At 49.7% G+C, this 13,809-nt stretch overlaps 1 protein-coding gene across 1 annotated transcript in view; it reads left to right on the top strand.

Annotated features, from left to right (window-relative positions):
- Positions 1–11,249, top strand: part of M1AP (meiosis 1 associated protein) — a 59,300-nt gene extending 48,051 nt beyond the window's left edge. Inside the window, exons 7-10 of the mRNA XM_073343216.1 lie at positions 2,213–2,354; positions 6,856–7,062; positions 9,364–9,522; positions 9,821–11,249. Of these exons, the coding sequence (XP_073199317.1) occupies positions 2,213–2,354; positions 6,856–7,062; positions 9,364–9,522; positions 9,821–9,967 (655 nt within the window). The 3' untranslated portion in view covers positions 9,968–11,249. The remainder of the gene's footprint in view (positions 1–2,212; positions 2,355–6,855; positions 7,063–9,363; positions 9,523–9,820) is intronic.
- The last annotated feature ends 2,560 nt before the right edge of the window (positions 11,250–13,809 follow it).

The raw sequence follows: 13,809 nt of genomic DNA, 5'->3' as shown, positions 1-13,809 counted from the left end.
AATAGCAAAAAAGCTCCCAGTTATAAATGTAGTACAAATACTTTGTCAGGCTTGCCAGGTCGGACTCATGGCCCCCCAGCCCCTGTTGTGAATGAGTTAGTAGCTGGTCCCACATACAGTTTCGTCCTGTACAGTCCAGTGCCTGTGTGACATGGTGATGGGAAAGCTACAAATGTGTTGTCATAAATATAAAGGGAAGGGTAAACCCCTTTGAAATCCTTCCTGGCCAGGGGAAAGCTCCTCTCACCTGTAAAGGGTTAAGAAGCTAAAGGTAACCTCGCTGGCACCTGACCAAAATGACCAATGAGGAGACAAGATACTTTCAAAAGCTGGGAGGAGAGGGAGAAACAAAGGGTCTGTGTGTCTGTCTATATGCTGGTCTTTGTCGGGGATAGACCAGGAATGGAGTCTTAGAACTTTTAGTAAGTAATCTAGCTAGGTACGTGTTAGATTATGATTTCTTTAAATGGCTGAGAAAAGAATTGTGCTGAATAGAATAACTATTTCTGTCTGTGTATCTTTCTTGTAACTTAAGGTTTTGCCTAGAGGGGTTCTCTATGTTTTTGAAGCTAATTACCCTGTAAGATATCTACCATCCTGATTTTACAGGGGGGATTTCTTCATTTCTATTTACTTCTATTTTTATTAAAAGTCTTCTTGTAAGAAACTGAATGCTTTTTCATTGTTCTCAGATCCAAGGGTTTGGGTCTGTGGTCACCTATGCAAATTGGTGAGGCTTTTTATCCAACATTTCCCAGGAAAGGAGGGGTGCAAGTGTTGGGAGGATTGTTCATTGTTCTTAAGATCCAAGGGTCTGGGTCTGTAGTCACCTAGGCAAATTGGTGAGGCTTTTTACCAAACCTTGTCCAGGAAGTGGGGTGCAAGGTTTTGGGAAGTATTTTGGGGGGAAGGACGCGTCCAAACAGCTCTTCCCCAGTAACCAGTATTAGTTTGGTGGTGGTAGCGGCCAGTCCAAGGACAACGGGTGGAATATTTTGTACCTTGGGGAAGTTTTGACCTAAGCTGGTAAAGATAAGCTTAGGAGGTTTTTCATGCAGGTCCCCACATCTGTACCCTAGAGTTCAGAGTGGGGGAGGAACCTTGACATATGTGAATAAGGTGGTGCTATTTTTCTCATGCCTCTAAGTCAACCTTACGCTTCTCCTTCTCATCAGGCAGTTGTTCCAGTAATACTAATTAATAATGATAATAATAGAGACAGAAAAGAACTAGAGAGCCTGTGACTTGTGCATAAAAGGGATTTTATTTAATTAACGAACAGCTATGTATGCAATGATTTTACAGTCCCTCCCAGTCACCTTTGTATAAATTTGTGATTATACCAAAGATTAGTTTAAAAATACTTAGAACATGTATACAACTGTACATTTTCAAAGCACTTACACATAACAACCCTTTCCAACTGCCAATGAAGCTACAGAGGGAACATTTCACACACCACTAAAAAGCAGCAATCTCTAGGGTGAGGTACAGCAGCTGTTTAATAGCGCACAACATCAGAGTTTAAGATGGGAAGTGAAGGAGAATCATGATCGAACTGAAACCGTTTAGAAAAGAATGGCATTGCCTGCACTGGGATGTGACTGGGACACGTGAGTGGTTAGTATTTACAGCTCATACAAAAGAGGGCACTGTCAGTCACACAGTGTGGAGTACTCGTTTCTGTGCTGACCAGACAGAATAGCAAACCCTGCCTTCTTGCAGCAGTTCAGCTTTACTCTGAGCTCTCCCAGCAAAGTAGTGAGCAGACCCAGCAGGATCATGGCAGATGGTGGTATGGCACCAAGGGCTGAAGGTTGGATTCCCCCACCCACCCCACAGTAGTGTGTGTTTAGGGCACTGGGTATGGGATGGGTCCCCTCCAGGAAGGTGAGTGTTTAGGTCACTGGCACCAGGTGTGGGCTGAATCTCCTCCCCTGGGGCGTGACTGTTTTAGGGCACTGGCACTAGGTGTGGGTTGGATCCCCCCACCTCCAGTGAGTGTTTAGGCCATTGGCACCGGGCGTGGATGGGATCCTTTCCCCTTCACACACACACCACAGTGTGTCTTTAGGGCACTGGCTCTAGGTATGGGTTAGATCCCAGACCCTGCACCACCACTACATCCCGGGAGTAAGTGTTTAACAGTCAGTTTCTTTTGCTATGGGTAGAGCACAGACAGCCTTCACCAGGTTGCTCTTTGTTTTTGCAGGGCTCTGAAGGCTGAAGGGGTTTGTGAATCGGTGCTGTTTGGGCTTCCCTTCATCATTAAACCTACGAGTTGTTGGCAGTTGGATTGGGATGAACTGGAGATGAACCAGCACAACTTCCATGCTCTGTGTCACAGCTTGCTGGTGAGTGCATGCAAGCTGCGGTCTGCATGGGATCTGTGGTTGGGGCAAAGGCAGGCATCAGTCTGGGTGAAAAGATCCAGCCTGCTCTCAGAGAGCTGTCCCAAGGACCTGCAGCTTCTGTGTTTAGTCCACAGCTGTGACTGAGAGTTCTTCCAGAAGATGCACTGGAGCTATTCTACAGCAGATGGACGGAGACAGAGGGCTCTTCAGCTTAACAGACACAGGTATCACAAGTACCAATGGCTGGAAGCTGAAGATGACAAATCCAGACTGGAAATAAGACATACATTTTTAACATTTTCTAATCCTGGGTGTAATTTAAGAAAGGGGGGGGAAGTGATCCAGGCACCTATTATTATGACCTCAATAGTATGCAAGGTTTTAGAACAAATTTTGAAGGAAAAAAAATTTAAAGACATGGAGGTAAATGGAAAATAGGATGAAATGCAACATGAGTTTACCAAAAATAGATCATGCCAGACTAACCTGATATCTTTCTTTGTTAAGATAACTGATTTCTTAACAAGAGAAATGCAGTAGATCTAATCTATCTGAACTTCAGAAAATCATTTGATACAGTGCCACATGAGAAATTATTAGTTAAGGTAGAGAAGACAGTAATGAGTACAGGAATTGTAAGGTGGGCAAGAAGCTGTCGGAAAGGGAAATGACTACAGGCTGGAGAGACATTACTAGTGGAGTTCCTCAAGGACTGGACCTGGGACCAAAGCTGATGTAATATTTTCATTAATGAGAGCGGCACAAAAAGCAGGAGTGTACTAATGAACCATAGAAATGTAGGACTGGAAGGGACCTACAGAAGTCATCAAATCCAGCCCACTGTGCAGAGATAGGACCAAGTAAATCTAGACCAGCATTTCTCAAATGCGACCACCATGGCCGCTTGTGGCCACCAGGGACTTTTCTTGCAGCCACAGCCTCCTGGGCTGTGATTTGGGGGTGGAGGGACAAAGTAGCAGCACCTCCCCATCCCTGTTGCTCCTGGATACACCAGCTTGGTGTTGGTTGCTGGGGCCGCCAGCAAGGGTTGGGCCCTGCCCCCTGAGAGACACATGGGGCACAACACTGGAGGAGCAGGCAGCAGGTGAGTTCCCCACCTTCCCATGGGTGGTGGGGATCAGGTTTTGGGCTTCTGTGATGGCAGGGCAGAAGGCTCTGTCCACAGGACTTCAAGTTCCAGCCCCTCACTGCCTCCCCTAGCCCTCCACTAACCCCTCCCATCGCCCCTGGCCCCCGCTACCTCCCCCGACCCCCAATCGAGGGCTTAATTTGTCCCCAGACTTTCCTGGGCTGGGTAAGTCTGCTGTGAAAAGTGATATTTTTATGTTTGTTAATATCAGCTTTCCTAGATTCATAGATTTTAAGGCCAGAAGGTAGCATTGTGATCATCTTGGCTGATCTCCTGTATAACTCAGGCCATAGACCTTCCTCACAATAATTCCTAGAGCAAATCTTTTAGAAAAACATCCAATCTTGATCGGAAAGATGGAGAATCCACCAAAATCCTTGGTAAATTGTTCCAGTGGTTAATCACTCTCACCATTAAAAATGTACACCTTATTTCCAGTCTGAATTTGTCTAGCTTTAACTTTCAGCCATTGGATAGTGTCATACCTTTGTCTTCTAGGTTTAAGAGTCCATTATTAAATATTTGTTCCCCATGTAGATACTTGTAGACTTTGATCAAGTCACCCCTTAACCGTCTCTTTGTTAACAATCTTAACAATCTATTTGTTAAGCTAAATAGATTGATCCCCTTGATTGATCTCCTGTCTATCACTACAAGGCATGTTTCCTAATCCTATAATCATTCTTGTGGCTCTTCTCTGAACCTTCTCTCATTTTTCAACATCCTTCTTCAATTGTGGACACCAGAACTGGAAACAGTATTCCATGAGTGGTTGCATCAGTGCCATATACAGAAGATTCCCCTGTTTATGCATCCCATATTGAATAGTACTGGACCCAGGATTGACCCCTGTGGGAACCCACTAGATACAGCCTTCCTGTTTGACAGCAAACCACTGATAACTGCTCTTTGGGTATGGTCTTTCAATAAGTTGTGCATGCATCTCATAGTAATTTATCTAAACCACATTTCCCCTAATTTGCTTATGAGACTGTCATGTGCGACTGTGTCAAAAGCCTTACTGAAATGAAGATCTGTTGCATCTACTGCTTCCCCACATCCACTATGCCTAGTGAACTTTGACAAAGTTGGGAGGCATTGTCAATGCAGAGGAGGACTGGAATATCGTTTAGGAAGAAATGGATGACCTTGAGAACTGGAGTAATAGAAATGGGATTAAATGTAATAATACAAACTGTGAAGTGATGATGTACTTAGGGACTAGTAGGAATTTCTGCTATAAGATGGGGAAATAACAGGAGGAGAAAGACTTGGGTGCATTATGCGATCATAAGATGACTATAAGCCACCAATGTGATGCAGCCATGAAAAAAGGCAAAGTGAACTCCTAGGATGTATGAGGTGAGGTATTTTCAGTAGAGATAGGGAAACATTAATCCCATTGTACAAAGCACTGGTAAAACCTCATCCAGAATACTGTGTACAGTTCTGGTCATGCATATTCAAAAAGATAAAATCAAATTGCAGCATGTGCAGGGAAGAGCTAGTAGGATGTGCAGGGGAATGGAGGCTATTTTGTGAGAGAAGACTAAAACAGCTTGCCTTGTACAGTCTAGCAAAATGAAGGCTGAGAAGGGATATGACTGCTCTCTATAAATCCATGACGGGGTTAACTGCAGAGAGGGAAAAGAGCTATTGAAGCTAAAGGACAGTGTTAGCAAAGAACAAATGGGGATAGACCGGCCATGAGTAAATTTAGGATGGAAATTAGAAGATTTCTAACCATCAGAGGAGGGAGGTTCTCGAACCGTATTCCAGTAGGAGTAGTGGGGACAAGAAACCAAATTGGTTTTAAGATGGATCTTGATTAGTTTATAAAACAGATTGTATGATGTGGGTTCCTGGTTTCAATGCCCCAGGGGGTCCCTGTCACTCCTATGTTCTCAATTAACCACTGGAACATAAGAACAGCCATACTGGGTCAGACCAAAGGTCCATTTAGCCCAGTATCCTGTCTCCCAACTGTGGCTAATGCCAGGTGTTTCAAAGGGAATGAACGGAACAGGTAATCATCAAGGGATTCCTTTCCTGTCACCCATTCCCAGCTTACCAATGGCTGCAGTAGAGTCTCCATCACTAGAAACTTTCAAACCAGCTTGGATGTTTTTCTAAAAGATCTGCCTAGTTCACACAGGAATTAATTCAGGGAAGTCCTTTGGTCTGTGCTATGCAGGAGGTCAGACTAGATGATGAAAGTTGTCTCCTCTGGCCTTGGAATCTATGAATGAAGCAGTAAAAAGCAGAGTTCCAGATCCCAGCCTGGGGAGCAGAGTCTCTCTGATCCAGTTGCTATACAATTCAGAAGCAGGGCTATTTTCAACAGTCAGTCTGGGTGATGGAGCTTGTTACAACCTGGCCCGGTACCACTCTGTATGGTGACTAGGTTGTGGGTGGATGTAATCACTTGGTCCTACATGCTTCTAAGCCAGTTGGGTCATGGCAGAGTCTAAACTCTGTTTCTAGCTCTGGGACTGTATGGCACACTCCTGGGCTCAGACCTCTTCTCCAAGACCCTCCTTTGAGATATAGGGCACCACTGCCCACTTGCCCTAGACCATTAAAACAGTGTTGGGAACCAGCCAAGCCCTCCCACTTGCTTACACACACTTTCCTGGAGCATCACTTAGGCTGTAATGATACTGGTCTTCTATTTTAACTCCTGCAGAAACAGCGCAGCAGGAAAGCGAGGAACACAGTCTTAGAAAATGAATTTCTTGACCACAGAAACTTTAATCTGAAAGTCCTCAAGAGTTACAGCTCTTTGGAAACAAAATAAAAGTCCTGAGACACTCCTTCTCCTGCTCTCAGCTCAGCCCTGAGTCTGGAGTTCATCAGAGTGTCACACTGGACAGAGTCCCTCCTGCCTTCTCTCTCCTTCCACCCCTTCTTACCTGTGGTGATGGCCAGCCCCCCTGCCCAGAGCAGAACCCCCTCTTACATAGCCTGTTCCATTGCCATGTGCACCATGGGGATGCTCCAGCCTCTCCCAGTACTTGACCCAGCTGTACCAATGTACCATTGGTTCTTAGGGGTGGGGCTGTAGCTGAGCAATACAGTCATCAATGGCTCCAGATTGCAGCCTTGTTGGCTTCTCTGTGATAGTCCTTCAAGGCAATGGCAAGCCCCTTTCCAGAAAGGGTGCTGTCTCAAAAGCAATGCAACTTTAGACTTGAGTTCAGCACCTAACACAAAATGGAGTTCATAATCTGACACAGATCTATCCCACTCTGCTACACAGCCCCTCAGCCCCTGCAATGAGCTGGTGCTGAGGGAAGCTGCCAACCCTGCCCTGGTTTCACTGATAGCATTGCTTCTGGCTTTTGATTTTAGAAAAGGGACTGGATGCTTTTGGCCAAACGTGAGCCACAGAGTGTGGTTCCAAGCTGGAGCATCACAGTGAATTCCTACTATGTTATCATCCCCTCTGACTCCTTCACGCTGCTCGTCAAAGCCATTGCAGTCAGAGAACTCCTGCTGCCATGCAATATCCCAGCTCTCCCTGCTGACCTTCCAGAGACAGCGCTCAGCACCATAGAGGCAAGTGACGAATGGCTACACACAAGTTTAGATAACAAGAGGCAGCGCAGGTTCTGCACGTATAGGATACCAGCTCACTAGCAGGGAATGGTACATCCAGACACAGACATGTCACCTATGTGCAAGGCATGCTGCCGGGGGAGGGGGGGTGCCTATCCCTCCATTGGCTTGGAGTGCAAGGTCTTCACACCCTCTCACTTGCATTGCAGGTGCAGGCCTATTGACATGAATGGGATTAGCACAAATAAGTCATTCCCCCCATATTCTTCCTCCCCTCATGGGTTCAGGCTCCTACATTTCCCCAGTACATGTCCGGAAGCAGAGCTTTGCTTGTATTCCTGCTCTGCTTCAGGTGCATGGAAAACCTGCTTCAGGTGCATGGAAAAAAACCTGCTCTGCTTCAGGTGCATGGAAAATAGCCGGGAAACCCAGGGCCATGCTCTTGGGGCCTGGCAGGTGAGCAAAGAAGGAAATGGGTATCTAACATTTTGGTTAGTTGCAGCTAAGAGCATTCAGGGCCCTCAGCAGGATTTAGAAAGGCAGCCGGCCTGAGCAGCAGAACTTTTCCAGACCAGTGGAGAAGCCCTGTCTGAAAACTGTGAAGACCTATATATGAGAGGAGACAGACGGAGAGGCCTGTGTCTGAACACGATTGTGTCAGGGGAGACAGACAGAGAGGTCTTTGTCTGAACACCCATATGTGAGGGGAGACAAAGGGCTGACAGACCGAGAGGCCTGTGTCTCAACACCTGTGTGAGAGGGGAGACGGAGAGGCCAGTGTCTGAATACTGTGTGTGAGGGATCTAGAAAGGCTTGTGTCTGATAGAGTGACCAGGAGTCCGGTTTTCAACCAAAACACCCCGTCAAAAAGCAGTTGACTGTCTGGTTGGTGGCTGCCTGCTAGCCTCAGCGTGGCTCCTGGCAAGCCTCCAGCATGTTCCCCCGTGGCCAATGGGAGCTGCAGGGGCGGCGCCTGTGGACAGGGCAGCGCACAGAGTCACCTGTCCGTGCCTCCATGTAGGAGCCAGAGGGGGGACATGCCACTGCTTCCAGGAGCTGCTTGAGGTAAGCGCCGCCTGGAGCCCACCCCCTGCCCCACATCCCAACCCCCTGCCTTGATCCCACTACCGCCCACCATACCCCTCAATCCCAACTCAGAGCACCCTCCTGCTCCCCAAACCGCTCATCCTAGAGCCCACACCCCCATCTGGAGTCCTCACCACCCCCCCGTGTCCCAACCCCCTGCCCCACCTCTGATCACCCTCCTGCCCTCTGAATCCCTTGGTCCCACCCCAGAGCACCCTCCTACACCCCATACCTCTCATCCCAAGCCCCACCCCAGAATCTGCACCCCCAGATAGAGCCCTAACCCCCTGCCCCAGCCCTGAGCCCCCTCCCGTGCTCTGAACCCCTCAGCCCCAGCCCACAGCCCCCTCCTGCATCCCTAATCCCTCATCCCCAGCCCCACATCACAGCCTGTGCCCTCAGCTGGAGCCCTGAAACCACCCCGCACCCCAACCCCATGCCCCACCCCAGAGCGCCCTCCTCCACCCAAACCCCTCATCCCTGGCCCCACCCCAAAGCCCGCACCTCCAGCTGGAGCCCTCACCCCCTCCCACACCCCAGCCTCCTCAGCCCGCCCGATGAAAATGAGCAAGTGAGTGAAGGTGGGGAGAACAAGCAAGAGGGAGAGGGGGAATAGAGTGAGCAGGGGGCGGGGCCTCAGAGAAGGGGTGGGTCAAGGGTATTCAGTTTTGTGCAAATAGAAAGTCGGCAAGTGGCAACCCTAGTGTCTGAACACCTTTGTGTGAGGGGAGCCGGAGAGGCCAGTGTCTGAAAATCCGTGTGTGTGAGGGAGACGTAGAGGGCAGTGTTTGAACACCTGTGTAGTGTGTGAGAGTTGACAGACAGAGAGGCCGGTGTCTGAACTCCTGTGTGTCATGCTTGCTCAGGAACAGCAGATATGGTTACCAGGCCCAAAGGCAGAGAGAGAGAGAGACACTCCCAGGGGAAGTGACATCTGGCTCATTCTAAGTACAAGCCGTTCTCCATGTAGGGCAAGGGAAGGCCCAGATAAGGATCAGGCCCTGCACAATTTCCATCAGCTACTGTGGTGGACCCATTGGTTCCCTCTTTGCCCTGAATGACTGGAAGAAGTGCACGTCATTTAAGTAGGGAAGGAGGTACAGAAAGGAGGTACAAATCTTCACATCCATTTTCTGCCACTTCAGAGCAGGATGCTGGATGCTGGGCACTCATGTGGTACCAGCTGGGACCTGTGTGTCACTTCTCTCTGAACAGAGTGCCTTGAACAGTCTGGAAGTGGAACCTAGATACAACCCGCTCCATGTGAAAAGCAACCTCTACAAATACCTGGTGAGCGGGTTCTCCAGACCCCAGTACCGGCAGCAGGCCCAGCCCAGGGCGCATCGCCCAGGAGAGCAGCATCACTCGAGACAGGTACAGATCTTGCCCGCTGGTTGGCTTGGAGAAACCCCACACTGCCTGAGCACTGACCAAGCAGCTGAGGTGCTGAAGGCACTGAGCAGGCATGATGTTGGGAGGGAGGTGGAAACAGGTAGAGGATGTGTCCTCGTTGTGCACAGGCCTGCCTGCTGCTCTGGGGTGATACGCAGGACCTTCAGTCAGCTCTCACAGGTGCAGTAAGCACAAGCTCACAATAGCTTTTGACCAGGGGGTGTGGCAGCTCCCCCTAGGCCTCTGGGGACAGTACTCACTGTGTGTTCCTTCATTACAGCACCAGAGCAAAGCCAAGGCCACGGTAGCTCCCCTTCTTCTGGCTCCCCAGCCATCCAAAGCATTCATATCATCTGCTGCAAGGAAGGACGCCTATGAGCTCTCTCTCTTCTCCAATGAAGACGATGAATTCCTGGGGGGCATGTAATGACAAGGGCCTTTCTCTACTACAAGCCCAAGTGTTGAGGCACCCCCACACACACATGCCGTCCTGCCCTGGCGCACGCGCACCAGCAGGCCCCCCACACACATTCCTGTCACTATGCACTCACAGCTCAGCCTGTTGCTGGGCCCAGCACAGGACAAGGTCAGGCACGCACTGGGCCTGCTTGGCCTTGCTGTGAAAGGCGCTTCCCACCGCTCATTCTCTTGTTGTTCTACGGTTTTGTTAGTTGCTGAGACAGTCTCCAGGGAGCCTGCTCCGCAGGGGCCCCTCTCTGGCCATGAAACCCATTGCTACCCCACACAGCGCCTCCCATTCATGTCAGTGCAGCACACAACACCACATGGCCTCATAGGGTGGGTTCTGAGAACAAACATGCACATGCTGGCATAAAATCCCGAAGCCCAAGGACCAGGATTTGCATTCTAATGCAGGGAAGAGATCTTGGAGAGAGCAGTGACCACAGGGCTCCATGTAAAGGAGCTACCTGGAGCATGCAGAGGAGCTACCTGGAGGCAGCTTGTGGGCTAGTCCCTGCACAAGCTGCAATACCAAGCAGCCGTAGCCCTGCCCGAGCAGGCTCCTTGAGCTCCCTGAATGAACAGTGGTGGTGAAACGGGTTACAAGTTTTCTGTGAGGTCCCTTGAGTCCCAGGGCAGCCCCACACCTCCCCCCGAGTGGCACACAGCCAATTGCAGGTTATCCAACACACCACCGTGATCAGAAGCACAGGCCCATGTCTTACACCACAGTCCCCATGAGTCAGCAGCAGAGAATGGTGGTGCCCTGGGCTATAACCCCTGCTCCCAGGCCACTCCAGCTGGGAAAGACCCCTCCCTCTGTGCCCCCCTGAGTCCGCTAGGGCTGGGCTGCAAATGGACAATGACGGAACCACAGCCTACCGGTAGTCACCTCCCTGCACAGAATTCTGGCTCTGGGATCAACAGGATGGTGTGGGATTTCCCTGAGACCTTCTCCCCAGTACACAGCTAGGGGCTAAGTCCACCAGAATTTCAGCTCAGATGCTAGTTAGCAGTCCCTGCCAGAGCAGATGCTGGGGAGAGAGTAACTCCCTGTCCTAGCAGGGAGTTGGCCAGAGATTTGTGTTTATTGGACTTCATGGTGGTTTCCAATTGGGGCATTACTGGGGTCCCTTGCATGGCCTTCTGAGCACCCAGGAGCAGTTAGAGCACTGTGTACAGTCCAGAGCGAGTCTGAGCCTCCACGCTTTTATGGTTCAACAGTAAAATTATTTAGCATAATGACACCTACATTGCCTGTTGTGGATAATTTGCATCTTATAGAGCTTTTCTACCCTCGTCCTTACTCCCTCGTCAGATGGCATCAAGTGAGGGCGGCAGGGTCTGTGCAACGCCATGCACAGTGGGCCCCGAAGCAGGGAGAGCTGATAACACTAGGGTGTGCTGCAGAGCCTTTATACTTCTGCAGCCAGGTGCTATCCCAGTAGTCAGCAGTGGACCTTGCTGGCCATCTGTCTCCCTCCCTGCACAAGCCAGGCTGGGGAAGAGCAGATGCTGCAAGGCCAGTGCCTCTGACACAAGCAGACTCTGATGGAATTGCCATTAGCCTGAGCTGTCCTATCACAGTAGCAGCCGGTCCAGCCCCTCAGCAAGCACCAAGCAGCCAATCCCACCCTGGCTCAGGCTCAGCTGGAAATGAGTGTGTTTCTGGGGCGAGGGTTTGGCCTTTTAAGAGCCTAAAGCTTAACACAGCAAAGGTCAGGCCTGGCCCTCCTCTCAGTGCTGTATGGCACTGGCTGCAAGAGGCTGTGCCCCCCAACCAAAACCATGGCAAGGATCGCATTGTGTTGCTTCCTTCCGAATGCGAGGTAGGGCATGTCCTCCAACAGCTGCTCCCCCGCATTCAAATCCTGTGTTGCTGTGACCCTCCCCCTTCAGTTCACACCACACTTTGTGGCAGCAACCAGCTCCCCTCTGGCTCTCTGCAGCTCTCGGCCCCTCTTGGGTGCTACAGGGCAGTAGCCCAGGCACCAGCTTGAGTGCTAAACTCTGCCTGCTCAGGGCAGACCATGTGACAGCACGTGTAGTGAGGGTAAGGGGTGTGAATATGCCAGCTCCACAGAGAGGTTGGAGGATGCAGCAGGAGGATGAAATTCAACAAAGATAAATGCAAGGTGCTACTCTTAGGAAAGAAAAACCAAATACACATACACAGAATGGGGGGAAACGAGCTTGACAGCAGCACTGCTGAGAAGGATCTGGGAGCTGTGGTGGATCACAACCTCAATGTGATCAGCAATGCGATGTTGTTGCAAAAAAAAAAGAAAATGTAATTTTGGGTTCCATTAACAGAGGCATCGCATGCAAGTCACAGGAGAGGAAAGTGATCAGGAACAGTCAGCATGGATTCATAGAATCATAGAATATCAGGGTTGGAAGGGACCTCAGGAGTTGGGCAAGTCATGGCTGACTAATCTAATTGCCTTCTACGACGAGATAACTGGCTCTGTGGATGAGGGGAAAGCAGTGGACGTGTTGTTCCTTGACTTTAGCAAAGCTTTTGACACTGTCTCCCACAGTATTCTTGCCAGCAAGTTAAAGAAGTATGGGCTGGATGAATGGACGATAAGGTGGATAGAGAGCTGGCTAGATTGTCAGGCTCAACGGGTAGTGATCAATGGCTCCATGTCTAGTTGGCAGCCAGTATCAAGTGGAGTGCCCCAAGGGTCGGTCCTGGGGCCGGTTATGTTCAATATCTTCATAAATGATCTGGAGAATGGTGTGGATTGCACCCTCAGCAAGTTTGCAGATGACACTAAACTGGGAGGAGAGGTAGATATGCTGGAGGGTAGGGATAGGATACAGAGGGTCCTAGACAAATTAGAGGATTGGGCCAAAAGAAATCTGATGAGGTTCAACAAGGACAAGTGCAGAGTCCTGCACTTAGGACGGAAGAATCCCATGCACTGCTACAGTCTAGGGACCGAGTGGCTCGGCAGCAGTTCTGCAGAAAAGGACCTAGTGGTTACAGTGGATGAGAAGCTGGATATGAGTCAGCAGTGTGCCCTTGCTGCCAAGAAGGCCAATGGCCTTTTGGGATGTATAAGTAGGGGCATAGCCAGCAGACAGAGGGACATGATCGTTCCCCTCTATTCTACACTGGTGAGGCCTCATCTGGAGTACTGTGTCCAGTTTTGGGCCCCATACTACAAGAAGGATGTGGAAAAATTGGAAAGAGTCCAGCGGAGGGCAACAAAAATGATTAGGGGACAGGAACACATGACTTATGAGGAGAGGCTGAGGGAATTGGGTTTGTTTAGTCTGCGGAAAAGAAGAATGAGAGGGGATTTGATAGCTGCTTTCAACTCCCTGAAAGCGGGATGAATCTAGACTGTTCTCAGTGGTAGCTGATGACAGAACAAGGAGTAATGGTCTCAAGTTGCAGTGGGGGAGGTTTAGGTTGGATATTAGGAAAAACTTTTTCACTAGGAGGGGGGTGAAGCACTGGAATGCATTGCCTAGGGAGGTGGTGGAATCTCCTTCCTTAGAAGTTTTTAAGGTCAGGCTTGACAAAGCCCTGGCTGGGATGATTTAATTGGGGATTGGTCCTGCTTTGAGCAGGGGGTTGGACTAGATGACCTCCTGAGGTCCCTTCCAACCCTGATATTCTATGATTCTAACTAGGGAGGTGGTGGAATCTTCTTTCTTAGATATTTTTAAGGTCAGACTTGACAAAGCCCTGGCTGGGATGATTTAGTTGAGGATTGGTCCTGCTTTGAGCAGGGGGTTGGACTAGATGACCTCCTGAGGTCCCTTCCAACCCTGATATTCTATGAGTCTATGAGA

This window comes from Lepidochelys kempii, chromosome 4 (genome assembly GCF_965140265.1).
Source record: "Lepidochelys kempii isolate rLepKem1 chromosome 4, rLepKem1.hap2, whole genome shotgun sequence".
NCBI lineage: Eukaryota > Metazoa > Chordata > Testudines > Cheloniidae > Lepidochelys > Lepidochelys kempii.
This window is presented reverse-complemented; position numbering and strand designations above follow the sequence as displayed.